The following is a 24,298-nucleotide window of genomic DNA, read 5'->3' as shown; positions in this document are numbered from 1 at the left end:
GGTGAGTGTCTTGTCCCATACTAGAGCATACATTTAGTGAAATGATGATGTGGCTGTAAAATCAGAGTGCTTTTCTTTGACCCTTCTACAGCCACCCCGCCCCAGATTGTGTCAGGAGTTCCTGCTCCATGCTTTTTTAACCTATCCTCATTTCAGCATACCCCTACCCAGATTTCTTCCTGGTTTTAACATTGTCTGCCAGACCAAGAGCTCGTTTTGGATGGAGACTGAGGCAGTGCCCAGCACAGGGTCTGGCATATAATAAACCATTGATATTTTTGTGCAGCATGAACAAAGTTACCCGTCCTAAGATACGATCTTTTCCCGCCAAATAAACTATCCTAAAAGGAAGTAGGAATATAGAAGTTGAAGATCACTCTTAGCTAATTATAAAATGTCAGAAATCCTGAACTCCTCCAGAATTGGACACTTTGGTCTTGGTCCCTGATGTGATAAGCTGCCAAACTCTTAGACTGCAAAGGGCTCGGAGCTTATCTTTGTGGGGTACTGGGAAGGAGAGGTCTGGGGTGACTGATTTCAATGAGGCTGTGCTGGGCTGCAGCGGTCGTTGCTGCTTCTGGGTGCTCACACACTGTGCTTTCAGTTACCCCCTACTGCATTCCTGGGACCCTCGACAGTGCTTGGTGCATAGTCTAGTTTTTGTTGAGAGAATTCTCAAAAATCTGATGGGATGGCAGTTTTGCTGAACCCAGCTCCTTCTTCCTGTAACGTCTTTCTCAGTTTAGGAAACAGGGTGATGGGCTCAGTTAGAGCCAGGAGTGGTGCAGGTAAAGGCAAGTGCCCCTCAGGACCAGGTGCAGACCACTTGTTCACGTATTCTTTCCTGCTACTGGCCCCTCTGCAGCCTTCAGGGAAAGGAAGAGGGGGAAGCAGGGTAAAGCCAGATGTGGGGCGGCCAGCTTCCTCTGCTGTGGACGTGGACGTCCAGGGTGGGGTTGCCATCAGTTTGCTGGGCACGTGGTGAGTCACCGTTGTGATCTGTTGCCAAGGTGGCTTCAGTGATTTCTGTAGAATTAATCTGTCCAGTTAGGATGAACGCCTCACTCCCAGCCTCTTCTCAGAAGTCTCAGAAATCCTCCCAGACTCCTGGGAAGTCGCCACAAGGTAAGGGAGTTTCCATGAACTCCTCTCACAAAGAGGAAAATATAGGTTCACACTCAAGAGCTGGGCTGAGCAGTTCTACAGGGTTTTATTTTTTTCCCTTTTACAAACTGGAGTGAAGGAGTGGAAACAGGACCAATGTGGATTAGGGGGGGAGGTGTGACTATTTCACCCATCTGGACTTCCATTTTTCCCATCCCCAAAATGGAAAGAAATTACAGTATTGGTGTAAATAAAGCCCCTTTTTGTGTTCCTGCCAAGGTGGTGGGGAGGATCTGAGAATTAACAGGTGGTCGCTGGCGTACTGAGAACCAGCACGAGGCATCTCGGTTTCAGCTCTCTCCATCTGCCTTGAGCTTGTTTCTAGAACTTATTTCTGACAGCTCCAGGCTTGTTCCCAGGCGGCTACTGGGAGGGGGTTGCCAGGCGTCTGGAGCAGTGTTAACTGGGGTTGAGCCTGGTCCCAGCACAGGTGCCTCCCCTGGTCCCTCACCTCCAGTTTAGATTACCAAGGGTGACATTATAAAAAAAAGTTTATTAGCATGTGCACTGCACTTACCCATGGGAACTGTCAGATGAGTAGCTCAAAGGGTTGGTTACAACTTGGGCTTCTGTAGCATCTTAGCAAAGGAACAATACATTTTTAGAGATGTCATAAGACAAAGGAAGAGAACCTTGAGTCTCTGAAAGCGAAAGTGTTAGTTGCTCAGTCCTGTCTGACTCTTTGAGACCCTAAGGACTGTAGCCCACCAGGCTCCTCTGTCCATGAAATTCTCCAGGCAAGAATACTGGAGTGGGATGCCATTTCCTTCTCCAGGGGATCTTCCCGACTCAGGGATCAAACCCAGGTCTCCTGTACTACAGGCAGATTCTTTACCATCTGAGCCACAGAGGAAGCCCCCTTGAGTCTTTAGGGGTGGCACACTGTGGGAAGACACGTATATGGCAAACTAATAGTTGCTAAAGACTGAAGTTTGCTATATGAGTTTCTTCTGGTGCTGAATCCAGGCTGATAAGGGTCTAAAGTTGTCTCCAGTGATTAACTCTTGTCCTTCTTAGTAGAGAGGAAAGGGACAATGATCTTTTTAAATTTATGTCCTGCTTTTAGTCAAATAGGGGGAGAACGGATATCTTTTTTTTTTTTTTTTTTTTTTGTATCTGCTTCTTCTTAATTGCCTTCAGCTCAAGACAGTGCTTAGACTAAAGTGGCATATTTGGGGATGGCTATTCTGCAGCCCTGCAGACCCCAGAATGCACCAGCCGAGTGAGAGGGTATCAGTTATTCTCGAGTCAGCCCCAAGAGAGGTGACATGGTGAGGTCATGTGACATTCTCTTCTCCTTGCCAGGAGGGTGGGGTCGTCGCGCTGTTCAAGGTCTGCCGGCAGGACACTTTCCGGTGCCTCTACCCGCAGGCGCTCCGCACGCTGGCCTCCATCTGCTGTGTGGAGGAGGGTGTCCACCAGCTGGAGAAGGTAAGAGTGCAGCTGGCCGGCTGCATGGGGACTGAGGTCCTGGAGGGGGTGGGTGGCTGGGGAAAGTGACCTCTTGGTGGACATCTGAACCTCTTCCTGGAGCAAGTCCCCTGAGTCCCTCCTTTCCCCAGTGTCATTCAGGTGGGGCTGCTGTGACCTTGACTGTGGCTGATGAAGACGTGAAGGGGGCAGAGACTGAGGAGCTTGGCTGGAGAAGGCAGGGCCCAGAGGGACACTCAGCACTTCCCGGGTGGAGAGCCCAGGGCTGGACCACGGCAGGAGGCAGACGAATCGGATGGGGAGGGGGCGTCGAGGTTGAGGGCAGTTGGTTCTTCTCTCGTGGCAGGTCCCTAGCATGTAGAGAAGAGGATCCAGTTTCTCGGGGGACAGGAGAGGCAGGAGCAGGGTGTGCGTGGATGCCTGGGTAGGCGGGTGGGCTTCCCTCCAAGAGGGCTTGGGGTAAGGGAAAGGGGCGCTTGAGTCCAGGGGCATGGTGGGTCACCACCGCTGGGGTGTCTGGGGTTGGAGGGGTGGGGTGACCTGGCAGTCCCAGGTACCTGGCTCCAGGCCAACTTAGGGCGGCATGGCGGGTTCCAGCCCCCCTCCCCACCCCCATGCCCCCCAGGTGGGAAGACTGAGCCTGCTTCTCCCACTTGGCCTGAGTGGGCCCAAGCCTGCAGATGGCTCCTCAGGGATTCCAGCAGGAGGGTTGGAGGCTACGGCTGACACTTGGGGATTTTTCAATCATGTTTCAAGAAAAGATGCTGAAATTATTTTTATGGAAGAGAGGGAGAAAGTCATGGTATATCTTGGTGACAGTTGCCATGTCTGCAGGATTGGGGGTAGGTACCTTGAGTCTGTTCTCATAGTTTGGTCTAAATGGGGAGGGAGCAAGCAAACTGCTTCCTTTCCGCTGCATCCCTGTCCCACAGTCTGGTCCCGGCTACCCAGGAAAACTCCACCCTCCCCTCAGCCTTTTCACTTTAGTGCGGACTCTTAGATGGATAGCTGTTTTGCATTCTACCCTGCCTCTTTCCAAATCTGCTCAGGTTATGGGACAGAGTCACAGGGTCATGGGCTCTGAGGTGCTTTTAGCTGAAGATGGAGTGTTCATGGGCAATCTACTCATTTTACAGATGAGAAGGCTGTGACTCAGAATGGGCAAGTCATTTGCCTGGGGTCACACAGCAAAGTGGTGAAGGAGCGAAGGCCAGCCCTCTGGACAGAGTGTTTCCTTCCCACGGGTTCAGAAGCCTTTGTGTGTGCGCTTGCTTAGGTGGCAAAAAGAAGGCAGTGGCTAGACAGGCAGACTCCATGAAGTAAACGCCTTGAGCACGTCCAGCTTCATGCGCGGAATAATCCTCTCTTCTCCCATAAAATCTTCCTTCTTAGAGAGTGGAAAATGGCCAAATGGGTTTGTTTCTTGTCTTCTTTCCTGCTGGTTGGCAGAAAGAAGGGAAGAAAGCAGAAGGGACTGGACTCAGCAGTCCTCCAAAAGCAGTGGATTTCTTGGCTTATGAGTTTGCAGAGCAGCAGGAAAACTTCAATCCAGGAAAGAAAAACAGCAGAACTTTTTTGGTTTAGAGTGAAAATGTGTGCAGCCAGGAAGGCTGGGGGCAGTTTTTCCTTCCACCTTCCTATGCGGTTCCCAAGCCAGAAGGCGAAAATGTGTCTTTCCCAGGCCAGATGGGCCACTGGCCTGGGAGTCAGACCCCAACCCACCGAGCAAAAGGATGAGGGGAGTGCCCAGTGCCTGAGGGATTACTAAGCAGCCAGTGCTGACCTAGCCCCTTACATGCAGCCCTTCATTAAGGCTCCAGGACCTCCCAAGGTGAGCGCTCTTCCTATCTTCATCTTAAACAAAGGAGCTGTCTCAGCCAGTGTAAGTGACTCACCTAAAATCACGTAGTAAGTTTTGGAGCTAGGATTTGGATCCTGTCTACTTGCCTAATGCTCAGTCAATATCATTGACTCACTGGTTTAATAGATACTCTCAGCACACCCCCCTTCCCCCCCCAAAAAAATTCCTTTAGCTAAACCCAGACCGCCTTGCTGTTTCCGGCCAGTGTCCTAATCTTCCCCCTCCCCTAACTGGCACAGGAGAAAGTCACCCTCTCTGGGCTCTCTCCTCCTCCAGGTCAGATTCGTTTCCATACACAGATACTCGTGAAACAATGCTGTGCCAGGTAGTGGGCGGGACGGAGACTTGTCAGAAAGGAGCCCCCTTGTGGTCAGAAACAGCAACTACAGCTGTGCAGTCACGGAGCTTGCCAAGTGTCTCCATGGACAGCTTAATGTCATTTGATGCTTACCTTGAACGTGCAAGCATACCCATTACACAGATAAAGAAACCGAGGCCCAGAGATATGAAGTGACATCTGCACAGACTCACACAGCTCATAATTCATTCATTCAGCAAACATTGATCAACTGTCTGCTGTTTGCCAGGCACTGTTTTATATGTTGGGAGTATAGCTATGGCAGTGAATGAAACAGACGACCACCCTGGTCCTCTCAGAGCTTACATTCTAGTTCATGGGGTGGCAGGTTACAACCTGTGGGCCGAAGTCAGCCTGTTGTTTTTGGCATGTACAGCCCATGAGTTAAGTCATTTTTTAAATGATTATAAAAATATGAGAGGAATAACATTTTATGTCACATGAAAATTATGTGAAGTTCAAATTTTTGATCCACAAAGTTTTAATGGAACACTGCCAGGCTCCTTCGTTTAGGTGTTTTAAATGTCTGGTTTCTCTACAACAGTATAATTGGATAATTGCAAGAGAACATGCAGTCAAAAATATTTACCAGCTGGCCCTCTACAGAAAATGTTTATCCACCCCTAATCTATCAGGTAATAAGGACATCATGGCCATGGCTAAAAATACAATGAAAGTGAAAATGAATTTGCTCAGTCATGTCCAGCTCTTTGCGACCCCATGGACTGCAGCCTACCAGGCTCCTTCGTCCATGGGATTTTCCAGGCAAGGCTACTGGAGTGGGGTGCCATTTCCTTCTCCAGAAAAAGACAACAATTAACATTTATTGAGTACTTGGTTTGTGCACTTGGCTAGACCGCTCCTTTCATAGTGTCACTTAATCATTAACCCATCAGTGCTGATATCATCCATGTCATCGATAGAAGGAAGGAAGACTCAGAGAAGTGAAGCAACTTGCTCAAGGGCACACAGCTAATAGATGGCCTGGTGGTCATTTGATCCAGGATCACAAAGAGTCAGACATTACTGAGCGACTGAACATGCTCTGATGAGCTGGAGCCAGCCTGGGTTGCAAACCATCATGCCCACCCAGGATTCTGCTCCAGTGTGTGAGGTCAAAGTCCATGCTCTTTTCCTCCACATCACACTGTTTCCAAAGTTGTGAGAAGTTCTAGAGACGCCCAGGGGGTCCTGGGTCACCTGCCCCTCCCCCAGGTCCCGCTCACACTCTGTGATCTGAGTGCCGAGTGCTGGCCTCAGACACTCCGGTGAGGTCGCCACTGTCTGTGTTTAGGGTGGAAGGTGAAGAAGTCTGGGGATGGGCCGGATCACAGAAGCCACAGCATGACAGGCTGGGTGGAGGCATAAGTGGAGAGCAGGTGCCCGGGGTTCTTGCCCACTGCCCACTCACCAGACACAGCTCATGCCTTTCTTAGACAATGTCACAGCCTCAGTCTCCCCTGATTTACTGGCCTTGCCTCCTCCCCGAGGCTCCTGTAATTAATTGCCACAAGAAAGGCGCTAAATTTGGTGAAATCCATCTTTGTCTGCAGCTACCCACCCCCTCCGCTTCCCGCCAACCTTGGAGCGGTTCATTAAGTCACGCACAGACCCCGGCAGAGTGTGAGTCTATCAGGTCACCAGACGCCCCATCCATCCTCAGCCCTGCTATGTGATGCTAGAGCTCTGTCGGGCTTGAGGCATTTACATGGCCATGGATTCACTTAGTCACCTGCTGCTTCTTTCTCTGTCATCCAGCCGTTCACTTACTTTCAAGTTGCTTGCTTCCTTGCTCGCCCACTCAGTCCATCACCATCTCATCCTGCTACTAATTCATTCTGTCATCACGCGTTTGTTGTGAACTGTCCAGCGTGCTGAGGAAACTGTGGCCTCTGAGAGTCAGGCTCTTCTGGATGCGAATCCAGGCTTGTCTACCTACGAACTTGGACACATTTCCCTGGGCAAGTTACTTAACTTCTCAGAGGTGCAGTTTCTTCATCCATCAATGAGCACGATGAAATCTACCTCCCAGGGCTGTCAGAGATGAATAGATGCACAGCAGTGTGGTTCCTGGCTCCCACTAGGCACTGAATAAATGGTGGCTGTTACGATTATAGTGCAGGTAATTCCAGTTGCGGGGGTTTTGGACATCAGTGGCCTCAGGGAAATGATTGTCTGGTGGAGAAGGGAAGGCTGGCCTGTCAGCAGGAAGGGCTAGCATGGCCAAAGATGCTGCCCGTGCACAGTGAGCAAAAGTGTGGAACACGAGTCCCCACAACCTTTCCACTTTACAGGGGAGGAAACTGAGACTCAACTTGTGAAGGTGGAGTTTGGATTCAAAGCCTGGCTGGTTTCCAAAGCCCAGTTCTTTACACTCTGTGACCCCAGGAAGAGCTGGCCCTTTGGAGGTTGGTACCTCAGGGCAGTGGCTCTCAGGGAACCAGGCTCTGGGTATTGGTCTGGAAAAGGGGGCAGACATGGAAACTCCTGAGCAGTTGTGGAGCTGCAAGATGTCAAGACAGAGCAAAGGCCTCTCCAGAGGTGTCTGAAGGGTCTTCCAAGCCTCCATTCTTTCTTTCCAGAGGTCCGGTCCCTCCTGTTCTCCCTGGGGCAGTGGGTTTCAGGAAGTCTCTCCTCCCCTCCGTGTGCCCTCAGCAGACAGTCACCCCTCACTCCCCAGTCCCTGTGCTGGGCTCTGGGAGGAAGAGACAAGTAACTGTGTTCCCTGCCTCCCACCTGGGGTGGCCACGGGGTGGCCCCATGGGCATTGGAAGCCGCAGGCCAGTGGCCTCACCTGTGCCTGGAGAGCTGGTGATAGCAGCGGCAGAAGGCAGTAGAGCTGGCCAGAGGACCGAGGCGGAGCCCCCAGGCAGGCCAGGGGAAAGTGGCCTCAGCATAGGGAGTCCGCAGCTAAGTCAGTGGGGCTCTGAGTCTTTTAGGAGCTCAGTGAATTGGGGAAGCCCAGAAGAGAAGGCAGGGTTCTCTGGACTCACTTTGGAGAAGATGAGGTGAAGAAAATGAGGGCCAAAGAGAGAGTGAGGAGGCCAGAGCCACACAGCCTGGTGAGAACAGATGGACCCAACTCCGTCTGGTCATCAGGTGACCAAACCCACCTGGACTGGTCAGGGCAGCCCTGGGGAGGACTAGAGCTGGGACGGTGGACTGGCATCACCGAGGGGAGGACTGCCAGTCTGCAGGGAGGACTGCCAGTCTGTGGGGAGGCTGCAAGGGGCTAGAGAGCAAGTGGTTCCTCTCTGAACCTCCCTTTCCTCTTTACGGGGTTGCCATGGTGAGGTGATGTAGCAGTGTGGGTGGGGCCTGCGTGGAGGCAGAACTCGCCTTTGTCTGTGTCCCTTCCTTCTTTCCTGGCCTGTTTGTCTTCACCTTTTTGGGTTAGTCTGGGGAAACCCTGCAACACCCCCAGAAATCCTGAGTCCTGGGGTTGACAGTGACCCTGGCAGACTTCCAGTGTTCTGATTGGCTCATGAGATGGCCGGGGCACTGCTGGTGCAGAGGCCGGGGTCGGACAGGGCTAGGGGCCAGGGTGGGGCTGTAGGTGGCTGGGGACTAGAGCCAGACTGGGGCCTGGGGTCCAGGTGAGGGGTTGGGGCTGTGGGGCAGGAACCTGGAGCCCAGAGCCATAGGGGTCTCTCCAAGCCTAGTGCTCAAATGGCCTGAGACAACCTCCAAGAGAGTTCTGGGAATTGCCTCTTCCAGCCGTGATACCAGAGACAATCTTACTTTCGAAAGATTGTCTTTTATTCCCCCCTCCCTCTTATTTCATTTTTTTTCAAATAAGGAGTTCATCCTGTGTTGGAGCCAAGAAGAGAGTTTAATGAAAATCGATGGAGAAATTAAAGATGAACAGCGGGGAGGGAAGGAGGGCTCAACTTCAAGTCTAAGAAGAGAACCATCAGTGATGAAGGATGGGGACATGGCTGCCTGTCTCCACGCAGCTTCCTTACCCTGTTTCCTGGGGCAGCTTCTTGGGATTGAGTTGCCCTGACATCTGAAGGGCCAGGCTGGAAACAGGGAGGCCTGGACCCAGAAACCCTGGGCAGGAGGGAACTGGGTGGGGAGGCTCTGTCTCTCCAGCTGCTGTCTTACAGGAGTTTCTTTCCACTGCCTGCTTCTTGTAGGGCTGCAGATAGTCAGAAATAAGTCACATCTGCAAAAAAAATCAACCAGTTTTTCTCATCCTTTTGCTCATTTGATCCACACAGTCATTTTACAGGGAAGGCACACAGAGATGGTTATGCCCATTTTACAGAAGGGAAAGTTGAGGCTACAAGGCATAAAGACACTGGCAGAGGCAGTGTCATGTCTGACTCTTTGCAACCCCATGGACTGTAGCCTGCAGGCTCCTCTGTCCATGGAATTTTACAGGCAAGAATACTGGAGTGGGTTGCCATTTCTTTCTCCAGGGAATTTTCCCAACCCAGAGACTGAACCAGAGTCTCCTGCACTGCAGGCAGCCATCAGGGAAGCCCCCAGGATGTGGAGATGGGATAGAATTAGGCACTCTGCCCTGCTCCCCCTGTCTTTGAGATTCACTCAGAGATTATGTAGGGGCCAGTACTGTACAGACAGAAGAAGGCCCTGCTGGCCCCGGGTCTGCACCGCACTCCAAACCTGAGTTTGAAGAAGGCAGCCTCAGTCCTGCATGTGGCAGCGGGGAAAGGCTCAGCTCAGCCGGGCCTCGGCTGGTTCCCATGCGCTGTGCAACAGCGCCACCTGGTGGACGCCTCTGACATGCGGCCTTGTGCTGTCTTCTCTACTTGGCAAAACTGCTCTGAGCCAGTGGTCAGGGCCACAATGTGTCCTGAATGTGGCCTGATTTGCAAATTCAAGGCAACAGAGTTTTCTTTTTACTAAAGCAGCTTCCTCCCGGGGGAGTTTGGAGATACATCTTGTAATCTAGTGTTAGTTGCTCAGTTGTATCTGACTCTTTGCAACGCTGTGGACTGCTAGGCTCCTCTGTCCATGGTATTCTCCAGGCAACAATACTAGAGTGGGAAGCCATTCCCTTCTCCAGGAGATCTTCCTGGTCCAGGGATGAAACCCAGGTCTTCTGAATTGCGGGCAGATTCTTTACAGTCTGAACCACCAGGGATGCCCTATTGTGATCTACCATGTCTCCAACCTGCAGTCTCCCACAGTGCTTGTCCTATGCCTTCCTGGAGCAGAAGCATTCCTAAACCCTGTAGTTCTCACTGCACAAAATCCACCCCTGCCCCCGCCACCCCACCCCAAGCCCAGCACTAAAGCTACCCTCTGAGCAAGCCACTTGCAGCACACTGCCCCTCCGACACACAGACCCGGGTTGACGTCTGGCTTTCCGCCCACTCACTATGAGTTGACTTTGCCCCGCTCCAGCCCTGTGCCACCATGCATAAAGCGCAGAGATAATCCCTGCCTTGCAGACAGTGAGAGCCCAGTGAGTCAACGTACCATAAGTGCAAGCTGTTTTCCCCTTCTTATCAAATTCTTCCACTGACCATTCTCAGGGCTTGCTTGCCTGCAGCACCTGCCTAGGCAAGGCTGTCCCAGTGGAGTGGCTCAGCGGTACTTGCTGATGTCGATCGATGCCCATCTTTGAACGGCCTTCCTGGTGGCCCTCTCTTGGAGCTCACATTGTACTTGGTGCATCCCTGAGAGCATGACCTATACCCCTGACCTCAGAGCACTGTCTAAGCTTCCCCACAAGCAGATGCTGTCTTGCCCACTCCTTGGCCCATCAGGGAAGTGGCTTGCACACACAGATGAATAATTTTTGCTGCATGGATGAATAAATACAGTTGGAAGAGTTCTGGTGCATCCTTCCATTGCTAATGGCAAGATAGAGACTCAGAGAGGCAAAGTTCCTGCATCCCAGGCTCGCACTGTTAGCAGCAGGACGGCGCCCAGCAGGCTGGCTGCTGACCACTTGCAGATACAGCCTGTGAGCAGTTCCGGGCCCCTGCGTGGAGTGGGGTGTGGGAGTGAAGACGTTGTAGATCCCTCGGCAAGGATGCACTGGCTGAAAATCTTTCTATGGGATTTGCCCTGAGCCCCTTTTTGTACCATCTGGCCCGAGTAGTTGGTTCCAGCTTCCTCTCCCCTCCCTTTCTCTCCCTCCTGTCACTCTGTGCCCAAGCTCTGGAGTCCGCAAACAGACCTTGTCTCCAGACTGGCAAGAGTGCAGAGAGCCTGGGGCCAGCTCCTCCTTAGCTACTGGTTTGCTGGGGAACCACAGGGAACTTTCCTCATCTCTGTAAGCCTTGGGGTTCTCATTTGCTGAGTGAAGAATCTGTTCTGCTGGTATCCTGTGTCTGATGAAGTGATCTTGGAAGATGAATGTGTGAACACAACTTAGAAGGTGTTGAGCTGGCTGGGCTGGGGTTCTGGGACCTCTTCCCTGCGGTCAGTGTGTGTTGTCAGAAGAGAACTGGGCACCTCTCCCTGTGAGTTCATAGACGGAGGCCTGTGCTTGGGAACCGTGTGTGTGTGTGTGTGTGTGTGTGTGTGTGTGTGTGCATGTGCGTGTGTGTGTATGGTGGGTGAGGGGCAGTAAGCTCGGCAGGGTAAAACATCAGTAAAGTGCATTTCCTGGCTGTACTCCCAAGTGGTCTAGTGAGAGCAGGGAATCTGTCTGTAAGAATTCAGATGTAAACATGATGCTTGTGTCGGGGAGAAGGGAAGCTGTGCCACATGGAAGCGAGGGCTGCTTAGGACCCTGGATGGGGTGCAGAGGTGGGGCCTGTACCATCACGGCTTCCCCTGGGCTTCTGGAGCGGGGCCAGTGCCAGTTCAGAGGCCAGCAGGGGAAGGAAGCTGCTGCAGCAGGGACAGTGAGGAGACAGGGAAGATAGAGTGTGGAGGTTTGGGGACAGAATTTGACATGGGAGGATCCATTTCCTGGGAACAGCCTGGCACCAACAGCACAGAGGTGGAGGGGAACCAGGATCCACCTGGTGGCAGGTGGTAGGTACTCTGGTCACACTCAGAGACAGAGACAAGGAGAGGGAGGAGTAATGAGAAAGAGGAGGAGACACAGGATAAGAGAGGAAGGGGCAATGGGAGGACCCACACAGATAGTGAACACACAGTTTCCAAAGGAGTGTTTCATTCTCCCTTGGGGTACTTTAAAAGTACAAATCATTAGTTTGGGAATTCCAGTGGTTAAGATTCTGCACTTCCACTGCAGGGGGTGTAGGCTTGATCCTGGCTGGGTACTAAGATCCCATGTACTGTGTGGTGCAGCCAAAACAAAAACAAACAAACAAAGAAACACACAAAAAAACAAATAATTAACCTGAAGCCTTGTGGTAACTGGACATGCGGGGCCCTGCTCCTGGCCTGCTTGGGCATACAGTGATCTCTCATGGTGATTTTAATTTTCATCTCACTGACAACTAATACTTTTGAGCTATTTTTCCATATCATTTCAAGCATTTAATGTAGCTTTTCAACCCCAAAAGGGTAGTGTCTTCAGATGGCAACTCTTAAAAGGCCCACCGGTCCTATGTTTCAACTTACATGTTCATAAAATTCGTTGACAGTGCCTTCTGTCCATTTTTTTTTTCTTCTGTCCATTTTTAATGCAAGCTTCGAACTTTTGTTGGGCCAATTATATTTGCTACTTTGCATATCTAGCATACTAAGAGGAGATCATTTTCATTACTCCATTCTATACCATTATTATTTAGGTCATTGACCTTTCATTGGAAAAACAGAATTATTTTAGGGGCTGAGGGAGCAGGAGATTTTTGTTGTTGTTTCTTTGGCTGCTTCGTGTGGTTTGTGATTTTGTGGCATCTTAGTTCCCTGACAAGGGTTTGAACCCTCTCTCCAGGTGGTAAAAGCCTGGAGTCCTAACCACTGGACGGCCAGGGAATCCCCCAACTTTTGGTTTTTACTAAATTATCTTAAGTTGTTTCCTGCCCTTTGGATGGGAAGGAATATGAATAAATGCTTCATTTAATTGGTTTGTGCCATGACATGCACCTCTGTGGGTTAAATTTTCCTTTGAAGTGTGATTAACAGTTTTGTTTCAATGGAAGTAGAGCACTATATAAGCAGAACAAACCATGGGTTTCAGTATTTGTGATTACTGCAAAAAATTGTAACTTGTGTCTATTATATGTTATACACATTAATATATATAATAACATATATATATATGCACATATATATACACACATGCAAAACCAAGGGCTTCCATGGTGGCGTAATGCTAAAGAATCCACCTGCAGTGCGGGAGCTGCAGGAGACGCGGGTTCGATCCCTGGGTTGGGAGGATCCCTTGGAGAAGGAAATGGCAACCCGCTCCAGTACTCTCACCTGCAGAATTCCATGGACAGAGGAGCTTGGCAGGCTATGGTTCATGGGGTTGCAGATTGTTGGACATGACTGAACTAACTGAACGCTCACTGACCATTTGGTTATATTCTGTGAAATGTCTGTTTGATACTTTTGCCCTTTAAAAAAAATGAATTGCCTTTTTCTTATTGATTTATAAGCTTAAAAATATGTATTCTACGTAAACTCCTTTGTCAGATATGTGTTTTGAGAATACATATTCTCAGTCCATGGTTTGCCTTTTCATTTTCTTAATGGTGTCTTCAGATGGATAGAAATTAATTTTGATAAAGCCCAATTTATTGATCTTTTCTTTTATAGTTAGTGTTTCTTGTCTTCATTTAAAAAAGGTTTATGTTCCCCCAAATCTTGAAAAGAGTCTCCTATATTTTCTTCTAGGAGCTTTATTATTTACCCTTTCACATTTAGTTCAATGGTCTATTTTAAATTATATTTTTGTGATGTTCAAGATTCAGTGTTTTTCCATATGATATCCAATGGAGCCAGCGCCATTTATCAAAAAGATAAAATGTTATCTTTGTTGTAGGTAAAGTAATGACACGAGTATGTCTGTTTTTGGACTATTTTTCTGTTCAGTTAGTCTTTTTGTCCATCCTTGTACCAATATGGCCTTGGCTGAGTCCCTAAAATCTAAATGATTTTTCATATTTGGTAGTATAGATCCTCTAATATTGTTATTTAAGACTTTCTTGGTAATTCTAAGTTTTATGCTTTTCTATATATAATTTAGAATTAGCTTGTTACTTTCGCCAAAGAAAGACACCTGCAGAGACTTTGATTGAAATTTCTTTAAATTTGTAAATAAATTCAGGGAAAGTTGACATCTTAGACAGTATAGGGTATTCCAGTCAATAAATGTACACCTTCCTACTCCCTCTCAGCAATGTTTTGAGTTTTCAGTATTGACATCTTACACATTTTTTAGATTTATTTCTAGATATGTTTTCATGCTAATGTGTGTTATTTGAATTTTTATTTTCTAATTATTGATGATATATAGAAAATACAATTTTGAATATTGTATCTAATGATCTTGCTGAATTCACTTATTAATTTTAGTGGTATGTAGATGCTTTGGGATTTTATACAGATTTGGATTATGTACATTGAAGAAGTGAGTGCTCAGTCATGTCTGACTCTTTTGTGATCCCATGGACTGTAGCCTGCCAGGCTCCTCTGTCCATGGAATTTCCCTGGCAAGAATATTGGGGTGGGTTGCCATTCCCTTCTCCAGGGATTGAACCCGTGTCTCTTGCATCTCTTGCACTGGCAGGCAGAGTCTTTACCAACTGTGCCACAGGGGTACAATCATGTCATCTGTAAATTATGACAGTTTCCCTTCCTCGTTTGGAGTCATTATACCTTTTTATTTCTTGCTCTTGTATTACCTAGGGCCACTGTAAAGTATTAAGTAGCAGTGGTGATAATAGCTATCTGTGTCTTGATAAGATTTCAGGGGGAATGCTTTTGATATTCACTCACTTTTTCCGTAAGTGTGGCATTATCACTTTAAGGACTAGACTACTGAGGCTTAGAGAAGATGAATAGCTTCCTCATCTCACCAGGTCAGCAGTTAACACAGTTGAGCTGGGAACCCAGGCTTTTCCTGCTCCTAGGTTTCTGCAGCTCCCACTGTACCATCGCTGCCTCTAGAAGAGTGGGCTGAACCCGGGATCTCTGCTAGAGTCACTTGGGGAAGCTTGAATATATTGAGGACAAGACTCCATCCCAGACCAGCTAAATCAGAATTTCTGGTGGTGAAGTGGAGGCATTACTGTTATAACAATTCCACATATGATTCTAATCATCTGAGAACCAGACAGATAACCACTGATCTAGAAGTACTTTGGTACAGTTCAGATTCCAGCTGTGCCAGGAGTGCTTTGTGGAAAACTTGGTGTTTTCATATCAGCACATGCCTAGCAACCTTCACCCAAAGGGAAATGCACTTTTTCTTAGTGACCTTTGAAACTTTCTCATAAACTCTACTCCTTCCACCACCAAATGCCTCCAGAGCATCTTTTCAACAATCTGCTTTAAGGAAAATCACTTGCTTATGGGGAAATTATTTTCTATTTATATTCTTAAGTGATTTAATTCTTGATTTCTTTCCACCTCAATAATTCACCTCTTTCTTCATCACTGACTTGGCTGCCAAACTGGTTATTTAATCCTTCTCATCCACTGTTCCATTCCCTATTTCATACTCATATTTGTTTTTGTCTGATTTGGCACTTGACTTGTAATCGAAGATTCTTGTTTGAAAGAGTAAAAGAGGTTGAGTGGGGTCTGGGTATGTTCATTTGGGAGGAAGATTATATTATCCTCCTGAAGATGTGTTTTACTTTCTGTAACTTTCTATTGGGCTCCCAGCTCTCCCACCACTACTTAAACATGTTATTTTATAAAGTAAGCCTTTAACCCCTTACTTTGTTCATAGACTTTGTCCTGAACTTTGCCCTCATTTGGTTTATATCCCACATTCAGATATTGCTTCTGGCCCATGGGCTCAATTATTCCACCAAACACTTTGCCCTGTCCCTTGGCCTGCACTTGACCTTGCTTCTTCGGATGTGACCCTGCTTCCCTCTCTGACTGTGACTGGATTTTCCCTTTAGCTGTACCTTGGATATGCAGATCCACCAATAAGCAGGATTCCAAGTTTTTTGTGGTTCCCACTTGTCTTTTGTGTTTTTTCTGCAGGCTTCTTGCATCCAAGTGGACAGAAAGGTGAGGGAGGAAATTTGGGGGTTCTTTAGGTCATGCTCCCCTTCCAACCCACAGCTGTTATAGCTGCTTTCACGTGATTCTGTTGATCTGTTACAATAAGCAACTCCTGGCTTTCCCTAAAAATGAAACATGCAAAGAGGAATTAGAAAGTAGCAGACGAGCGCCGGTGACACATGACGGGCCTTTGTATACTGGCCCGTGTCCCTTAGAGGTTCACCGAGAAGCCACCGCTGCTGCTTTTCTGAAGGTCAGTGGGAGGACATTGCTCATAAATCGGATGTGAGGTGTACAGCACACTTGGGATTCCTCAAGGGCATGGTTTCCACACTCCTTCTCCCACCTCCCAGGGAGACTTTCACAGTCTGCCTGTTCCCTCTTTGTCCAGGTTCAGGGTGCATCAGTCCTACAACCCAAGTAGTGACCAGGCCAGACCATCCTCAGCATCACCTGAATGCCATCCCATGAGGAAAGCTTGTCACCAGGCCCAGCCCATCCCACTCTACGTAAAAGCTAATTACCTCTCAGTGCTTCCAGCAGCAATCTCTTTAGGGATGTGAAAGTGCTTTGATTAGATTGTTCTCTTGGCATCATTTAATTCATGACTGAGGATGGGAAGTGGGTCTTTGGGGATGGAGGCTCTCCAGAAATGGGACCAGTGTTGGAGGAGCTGGTCTCAGGCTGGGCTACTCCTGGGCCCACCATAGGAGCTGAGCTGAGCAGCCCCTGCTGACCTGGCCCTCTTGCCAGCCTCTTCCTCTGCTGCCCATGTCAAAGGCCCCACAGATGGGCCACAGGGCCAGGAGAGGGGGAACCAGGATGGGAGTCTCGGCCGTGGCATCACCTTGCTTCGTGGTCTGAGCAGTCTTCCCTTCCCTGGGTCTCTGTTTCCTGATCATTCAGCCCACACTTCACGCAGCTGAGGTTGTCTGTCAGGCCTCAGCTGCCTACTAGACACCAGGAGCTGCTCCGAGTGCAGGGATGGGCATGTAAACTAGGCATGTACCAACACGGTGGGACTTCCCAGGTGGCTCAGTGGTAAAGAATCCACCTGCCAATGCAGGAGGCACGGGAGATGCAGGTTTGATCTCTGGGTCAAAAAGATCCGTTGGAGAAGGAAATGGCAACCCACTCCAGTATTCTTGCTTGGAGCATCCCATGGACAGAGGAGCTTGGCGGGCTATACTCCATAGGGTCGCAAAGAGTTAGACATGACTGAAGCAACTTAGCACACACGAGCCAACACGGTAAGCACTCTAGTTGTGGGCAGATCAGAGTGTGTGGAGGACAGAGATCTTCTGACGGGGGGAGGAAGGTGCATGCTCACGGAGGAGGTGATTTCTTACCTGGGTCTGAGAGGGAGTGAGGAGGGAAGGCAGGGAAGAGGAACACTTCAGCTCTAAGTGAATTGGGTTTGAACTGTCTATGAAATATCTGGGAAAATCAGGTTTGGAATTGAACACAAAGAGACCCAGTAGCAGGTTGGAAATGTGTACGTGGATCACGGGGACCTTTCCCAAGATCAGGTCCAAGCAGGAGGGCTAGGTTTGACGGTCCCTATAGTGGGTCATTAAGGTCACTTGGGTTTGAGAGGTGTTGCTGACGTGGTCCAGAGTGGGCTGACGGCAAAATCTGGGGTTAAGAAGCAGTTAGCTAGGAGGAGATGGGCCCCACAGTGGGTATCGTGGAGGCCCAGGAAGAGGAGAGGCCCAGATGGAGAGAGTTCTCAGCAAGGGGAGGTAATTAAAAAGGCCAAAAAAGAGAGGAATGGAGAGGCTGGGCTTTGCGCCAGTGAAGTTCCCAAATCCTTTTACACGTATGACCTCTCTCTTTCGCTTCTCCCTCTCCCACCCGTTTCTCTTTGGTTTCTGTATCTCTCTGTTTCTCCGTCTCTTTCTTTGTTCCGATTGATCTCTGTGTCCGTCTGCCTAGTTCAGCATCGGTCACGACGCAGCAGCTCAGTTGCTGTTTGCTGAACATTAGAGATGCACGGGCAGTACTTTTTCTCTCAGTTCCCTTCTGAGAAATGTAATCGTTCATCTTACTGTTCCTGGTTGGGCGTTAATACAGGAAGCACTGACCTTCGCAAAATTTTAGTTCTGGCCTGCATGATTCAAGGTTGTCAAGCCAATGAGAAAACTTGCAGGCCCCAATCCAGAGAGCTGAGCTTCCCCACAGGGTCACAACCTCAGAGAAGCCTGCAGAAAGGAGCCCTGGAGAGAAGTCCAGGTGGGAGACCTAAGCCAGGGTAGGGAAAGTGAAAGGACTCAGGGCCCCAAGTCTAGGAGAGATGACTGTACCTGCTAGAAGGGGCTAAGGTGGAATGACGGTGCCACCGTGTGGCGGGCACTGCATATGCAGCTCTTAGTTAATCCCAGAGTTCAGCACCCTTTGGGGTTTATCCATTATATATATAGAGAGAGAGAGAGAGAGAGAGGGAGAGCACTTCCCTGGTGGCTCAGATGGTAAAGAATCTGCCTGCAATGCAGGAGGCCTGGGTTCGATCCTCTTGGAGAAGGAAATGGCTACCCACTCCAGTATTCTCGCCTGGAGAATTCCATGGACAGAGGAGCCTAGTGGGATGCAGTCCACGGAGTCACAAAGAGTCGGGCATGACTGAGAGACTTTCATTTTCATATATATGTGTGTGTATATATACACACACACAGACACAAATTAAAGGCTCAAAGTAGGTACCAAAATCGTCCAGCTAGTAAATATGGAGGCAGGATTCAGAACAGCTAGGTATGACTCCAGAGGCTGTGCATTTTCTGAGACTATAGGAATTGGTTCAGACACTGAGAAGCCCACAGCCCAGTGGTGGGGGCCCTTCAGGGCCTCCTGATGGTGAGCTGGGCTGGACTGAAGTTGCTGAGATGGTGATGGATATGGATATCAATTTCGTTTGGTGGCTGCTTGCTAGCAGGAGGCCACGTGGCCAGTCACTGGCATCAGAGCCAGAAGCCCGGGAAATTGACCCAGTCAACAATTCAGGGTCACTGTCCAGGGGTCAGGAATCTGTGGGATCCAGTTATACATGCTGTCATGACAGTAGATGTACCTAGATGTGAGCTCTGAAGAGGGTCTCCCTCCCCGCTCTGGGGGATCTGGGGTGCGGGCCTTAAGTCAGAGCGGCTTCCGGGAGGCCTTCCCGGAAGTCAGGTTGTACAATGGTCATTTGTGGGTGAGTCACTTGCCTCTGCCCCTCTGTTCCAGTACACAGCCTGACACTCAGCATGCGCTCAGGGAGGCTGTGTTTAGTGGGTTTGCCAAGTGGGAGTCTGGGCTGGTGAGTGGGCCCTTGGGGACTGTCCGTTCCCTGACCTCTCTAGTGTATTCAGATTGGCCCATCTCCCTGAACCTACTGGGGATTAGGTCTGAATCTAGTTTGGGCCTGTCCACATTCCCAGCTGGGGCTGGGATGCAACTCCATGTGCTTCCAAGATGAGATTTGGGAGTTGGACTGGCTGAGAGAGTCCCCCACTAGAGACCCTGTTGCTCTCGAGCCTTGGATGGTGCTGGAAGAGGGGAGGCAACGAACCAGATAAGCTGAAGAGGTGTCTTAGGTTGCAGGAAGAGGGTGGCTTCCCGTTTCTAGGCCCAGAGCGGCCCCTGTTTCTTCCCTGGGCCCTGGTGAGGTCCCTTCCTGAGGGCCTGTTAGCCAAACACCTGGCAGGAGCCCAGTCCTGCGGGGACTGCTGGCTGCTGTTTGCTCTCTTTTATTGAGCGCATCCAGGTGAGTTTTATTGTGGACTGTTCCCCAGGCTCCTGTTTCCACATTTGTCTCTTTTGAGTCTGAGATTGCCAAAGGCTTTCACTGCTAATGGCCCTTAGGGCTCCCAAGAGCATTTAAGGGAGGCCTAGAACATGATTGGGTAATTAGTCAGACTAAATGCAGCCCCTGGAGTGTGGCTGAAGCTGAGTGGCAGGAAGTAATGGTGTGGGGACAGGAGCCCAGGCCCAGGGCAGCTGCACGGGCTTCTCCTCACCTCACCTCACCTCACCTCACCTCACCTCATCTCACCTCACCCTGCCTCTGTCCCTGCCTTGCCCCTCCCCACCCTGAGCCTGAACAAGGGGAGGTCTCCCTGGCCCTTGATGGCAGGGTCCCCAGGCAGGTGGGTGTCCTGGGTCATCTGAGGAGTACTGCTGAGCTGACCTTGGCAAGTTACTGCCTCTTTTTCTCTGAACAAGTCTCACTTGCTCACCCTTGCTGGAGGCTGAGCTCAGGGGTCACTTCTCAGAAGGCAGCACAGCATGACGCCTCTTCAAAACCGTGGGCTTTGAGACCAAGCCATTTTGGTTCAAATCCCAAAGCAACTGGTTTTAAAGTCTGTGATCTGGGGTAAGTCAACGAACCTTTGTGTGTCTCAGTTTCTTCATCTTTAAATCGAAGATAATGATAACACTGACCTCAGAAGGTTATTAAAAGGATGAATGATATAATAACACATGCACTGTGTATCATAGCGCTGACCTCGGAAGGCGGTTATGAGGATTAATGGTGTAATAACACTTGCACAGTGGTAGTGGGCATATATTAAGCTCTCAAGAAGTTACAGTGCCAAGAGCAGGTCTGTCTGGAGCAGAACTCGGGGGGTTGACGTCTTTCTCTGGCATTCAGGTCCCCTGTGCCCAGGTTTGCTTCTCTCTGGTGGGGCAGAGAGAAGAAGGCATCTGTAGGTGAAGGTGGTGAAGGACAAGATGGGGAAAAAGAATGCTGAGCTCAGCCTGCTGCTGACCTAAGGAGGGGAGGAGGGAGCCAACATTTGTCAAGCATCTTTTCTGGCTCCAGCATCTCCTGCTTCATCTCTTTAACTCCTCACACCTTGTTGCTGGATGAGGAAACAGATTGTCAGAGAGGCTGAGTGACCGAGCAGGAGGGAGCGAGGAGGGGCGCTTAGGGGTGTGAGATTCCTAAGGGACTGTTCTTTCTACTAGAGTTCGCTGTGGTGGGCGCCCTGGTCTAGCCCCTGGACACCTGCTGATGTCTGCTATCTAAGAAGCCCATGGGCAGTCACTGATCTCTCTGGAGCCAAAGGATAAGCCCCCAGAGCCCCTGGGGACCCAGTCTGGGATGTGAGTCTGTCTCATTATTGTCGTGAGCATCTGCTGTCTTTCTACTTGCAGGTGGATGGCGTTCTGTGCTTGGCTGACATTTTGACCGATGACAGCCACTCAGAAGCCACGCGGGCCGAGGCTGCGGCCGTGGTGGCCCAGGTCACCTCCCCACACCTGCCCTTCACCCAGCACCTCAGCAGCTTTCTGGAGAGCATGGAGGAGATCGTGACAGCTCTCGTTAGTGAGTCATCGGGGCGAGGGGGTGCTGTTGGGTGAGGGGGGCCTTGTCATGGTTGTCTTCAGAAAAGGCTCCCTGGGCCCCCTCGCTACACCCCACACACTCCCACAGAGGTGACATGTGCCAAATCCCAGCGGTTAAGGATCAGAGTCAGAATTGAAAGAGCTTTGTTGTCAAGTCTTTTGTTAGAATGCTTGCAGCCCTCTGAGAAACTACAAGCATTGACTTGAGTTCAGGCTAGGATTAATTGGCCTTTCTGAGTGGAGACCCAGACACGCTCCAGGGAAGCATGGGGACTCCAACTTTGAGGTTCAGATCCTTGGCCAGAGAGACTCTGATGGGCTTTGTTCCCGAAATCTCCCATCTGTGGTACCCAGGGGATGTGGCAGCATTGTCTGGGGACTAGTGGCTTCTCAGAGAGCAGCCATTCCCCCCACCTGCTGCCTGCAACCCCAGCATGGCCTCGCTCCCTGGGGCCCTGAGAGCTTTGACTCTTCTAGAGTCCTCTATTCAGATGTGTGTGTTCCTGGCAGGAGAATCAGAGCCTGATATCCAGAATATACTCTTTCTGCAAAACTGCGGAAACTGGAAGAACTCACCTGGAGAGCAGTCCTCAGAAAGTTTGTTTTGCAAACCACACCCTTTAGGTGCTGGTGCTGTTGTGTATTTCTATTTCAATCCCTCTCTCTGTCACTGTCTCTATATCTGTATCTTATTGAAACAATGAAAATTGATTTCGTCAGATAATGTAGGGTTGGTGTCAGGGCACTTGGGCTTGGGTTTTTGTCTTTGATTCATCCATCTGACAAAGAGCTCTTGATCGGTAGCCCTGGGCAGCCTGTGTGGGATTCCGCCCCTCACTTGCCGTATTGCATTGCAAAGCTCCCTTTATGGTGTTCCTACTGTAGGAAACGAGGGGTAAGGACCCGTTTCTCCCAAGGGTTCTCCTAGCTTTAGAATTTTCAGAGCTCTAAGTACTTTGCACTCAGGAGGTCTTAGTTAGAGTTGACTTAATGGCTGATTCTAGTTTCTCTGGTCACAGCAGCTCCAGGCCAGGGTGGGAGAAATCAACTTGTTAAATATTCGCATTGATTCAAAGCTGAGAAAATACAGAAGCCAACTGTTGAAAAGCCTTGGCTGGAGGGAACTCAAGAGATCACGCCCACCCTATAAGGGAAGAAACCTAGGCTCAAAGCGGGTGGGAAACTTTCCCAAGGTCACGTAGCAGGGTTAGAATTCCCTTCTGCCAGGGGTGTTATATTCAGGCATGCACCAGAGCTTGGCAGGAAACATAAATGAGGGGAAGAGGCCAGGTGGAAGAAGGAAATAAGGAGATGTGAGTCCTGTACTGAGTTTAAAAGGATGTTGTTGTTCATTCTCTCAGTCGGGTCTGATTCTTTTCGACCCCATGGACTGCAGCACACCAGGCTTCCCTGTCCTTCACTATCTGCCGGAGTTTGCTCAAATTCATGTCCACTGAATCAGTGATGTCATCCAACCATCTTATCCTCTGTCAAGCCCTTCTCCTCCTGCCCTCAATCTTTCCCAGCATCAGGGTCTTTTCCAATGAATTGGCTGCTCCCATCAGGTAGTCAAAGTATTAGAGCTTCAGCTTCAGCATCAGTCCTTCCTTCCAATGAATATTCAGGGTTGATTTCCTTTAGGATTGACTGGTTTGATCTCCGGATTCACTTCTGCCAGGGGTGTCATGCTCAATCATGCACCAGAGCTTGGCAGGAAACATAAATGAGGTGAAGAGGCCAGATGGAAGGAGAAAATAAGGAGATGTGAGTCCTGTACTGAATTTAAAAGCATCTGCAGTGAATAAAGAGGGGCAATCACTGATAAACTCCGGTTGATTGTTGCCATATAGGAAAGAACAATTTTTAAAAAGACAAAAATTCTAAGTTTTATAGAAAATCTCCCAGTCTATAAATGATAGCAAATAATAAATCAAAAAATGTATATGCCAAGTGACCTTTCACTATTGCCATATGTCTATGCCAGCTTCTTTGCCTGGTCTGGATTTCTCCCCAGAGAAGAGTTTCCTTATTTATTTTGCCCTGATGAAGATACACTGTGGACTCGGCTCTGAGAGTCAGCATATGGGATGTATCTTCTGGGCAGGTAGCCAGAGCTCTGTTCTTTGGTGGAAAATAGTCCTCCAGTTTCTTGCCATTCCCTGGAAACATTTATAAATGAGTCACTGGGATCCTCAATTTAATCTTTCTAACACATCCCAGGTGACTCAGCCTGTAGCTCAAATAAATGTGCATCAAAATTAAAAGGCACTTAGACAGTTGTGTTAATAATTGCTATGTCTGCAGCAATGGTGATGGTATTAAGAATGAGGGTAGGTATTTGAACTAGAAGAAATTGTAGCAAAGTGGGCTATGGGTTGTGTGATCGCACCTGAAACCCTGGACATAGGCAGGTGGCCTGGAAGGGCTGACCCTAGTGGTTCCCCTCAAATCAGAAGATAAAGCCATCGTTGTAAAGGGGTGGTCATAGAGTTCTTATTTGTTGCTGTTGTTCAGTCGCTCAGTCATGTCCAACTCTTTGTGACCCCATGGACTGCAGTTCACCAGGCTTCTCTGTCCTTTACCATCTTCTGGAGTTTGCTCAAACTCATGTCTATTGAATCGGTGATGCCATCCAACCATCTCATCCTCTGTCATCCCCTTCTCCTCCTTCCTTCAATCTTTCTTAGCATCAGAGTCTTTTCCAATGAGTTAGCTCTTCGCATCAGGTGGCCAAAGTATTGGAGCTTCAGCTTCAGCATCAGTCCCTCCAAAGACAGAGTTCTTAATTCCTTGGCTAATGTGCAGCCCAGGGAGGTTAGATCAAGATGCTAGGTCTTGTTGTGGTCACACCTGGGCTGTGGGGAGCAGTGCTGCCCGGAGGGTAGGCATTGCCTTCTCGATAAAGAGGAAATAAGATCTGCAGGAGCATCACTGGAAATGAAGCAAAGAAGCCTGGACACAAGAGGCAGCCTAGAATATAGAAAGAGTGGGAAGTTTGGGGTCAGGCAGACTTGGATTTGATTCTCGGTTCATTTCAGTTCAGTCACTCAGTTGTGTCCGACTCTGCGACCCCA

The 24,298-nt window shown here is 49.3% G+C and overlaps 1 protein-coding gene across 1 annotated transcript in view; it reads left to right on the top strand.

The window, feature by feature from the left end:
• The window catches only part of INSC (INSC spindle orientation adaptor protein), a 133,257-nt gene that overhangs the window by 86,587 nt on the left and 22,372 nt on the right, over nt 1–24,298 (top strand). The window contains exons 7-8 of the mRNA XM_052653151.1: nt 2,470–2,595; nt 21,033–21,204. Coding sequence (XP_052509111.1) covers nt 2,470–2,595; nt 21,033–21,204 — 298 coding nt within the window. The remainder of the gene's footprint in view (nt 1–2,469; nt 2,596–21,032; nt 21,205–24,298) is intronic.

Source organism: Budorcas taxicolor, chromosome 15 (assembly GCF_023091745.1).
Source record: "Budorcas taxicolor isolate Tak-1 chromosome 15, Takin1.1, whole genome shotgun sequence".
Taxonomy (NCBI): Eukaryota; Metazoa; Chordata; class Mammalia; order Artiodactyla; family Bovidae; genus Budorcas; species Budorcas taxicolor.
The sequence above is the reverse complement of the archived record's forward strand: the minus strand, read 5'-3'. Positions and strand labels throughout refer to the sequence as shown.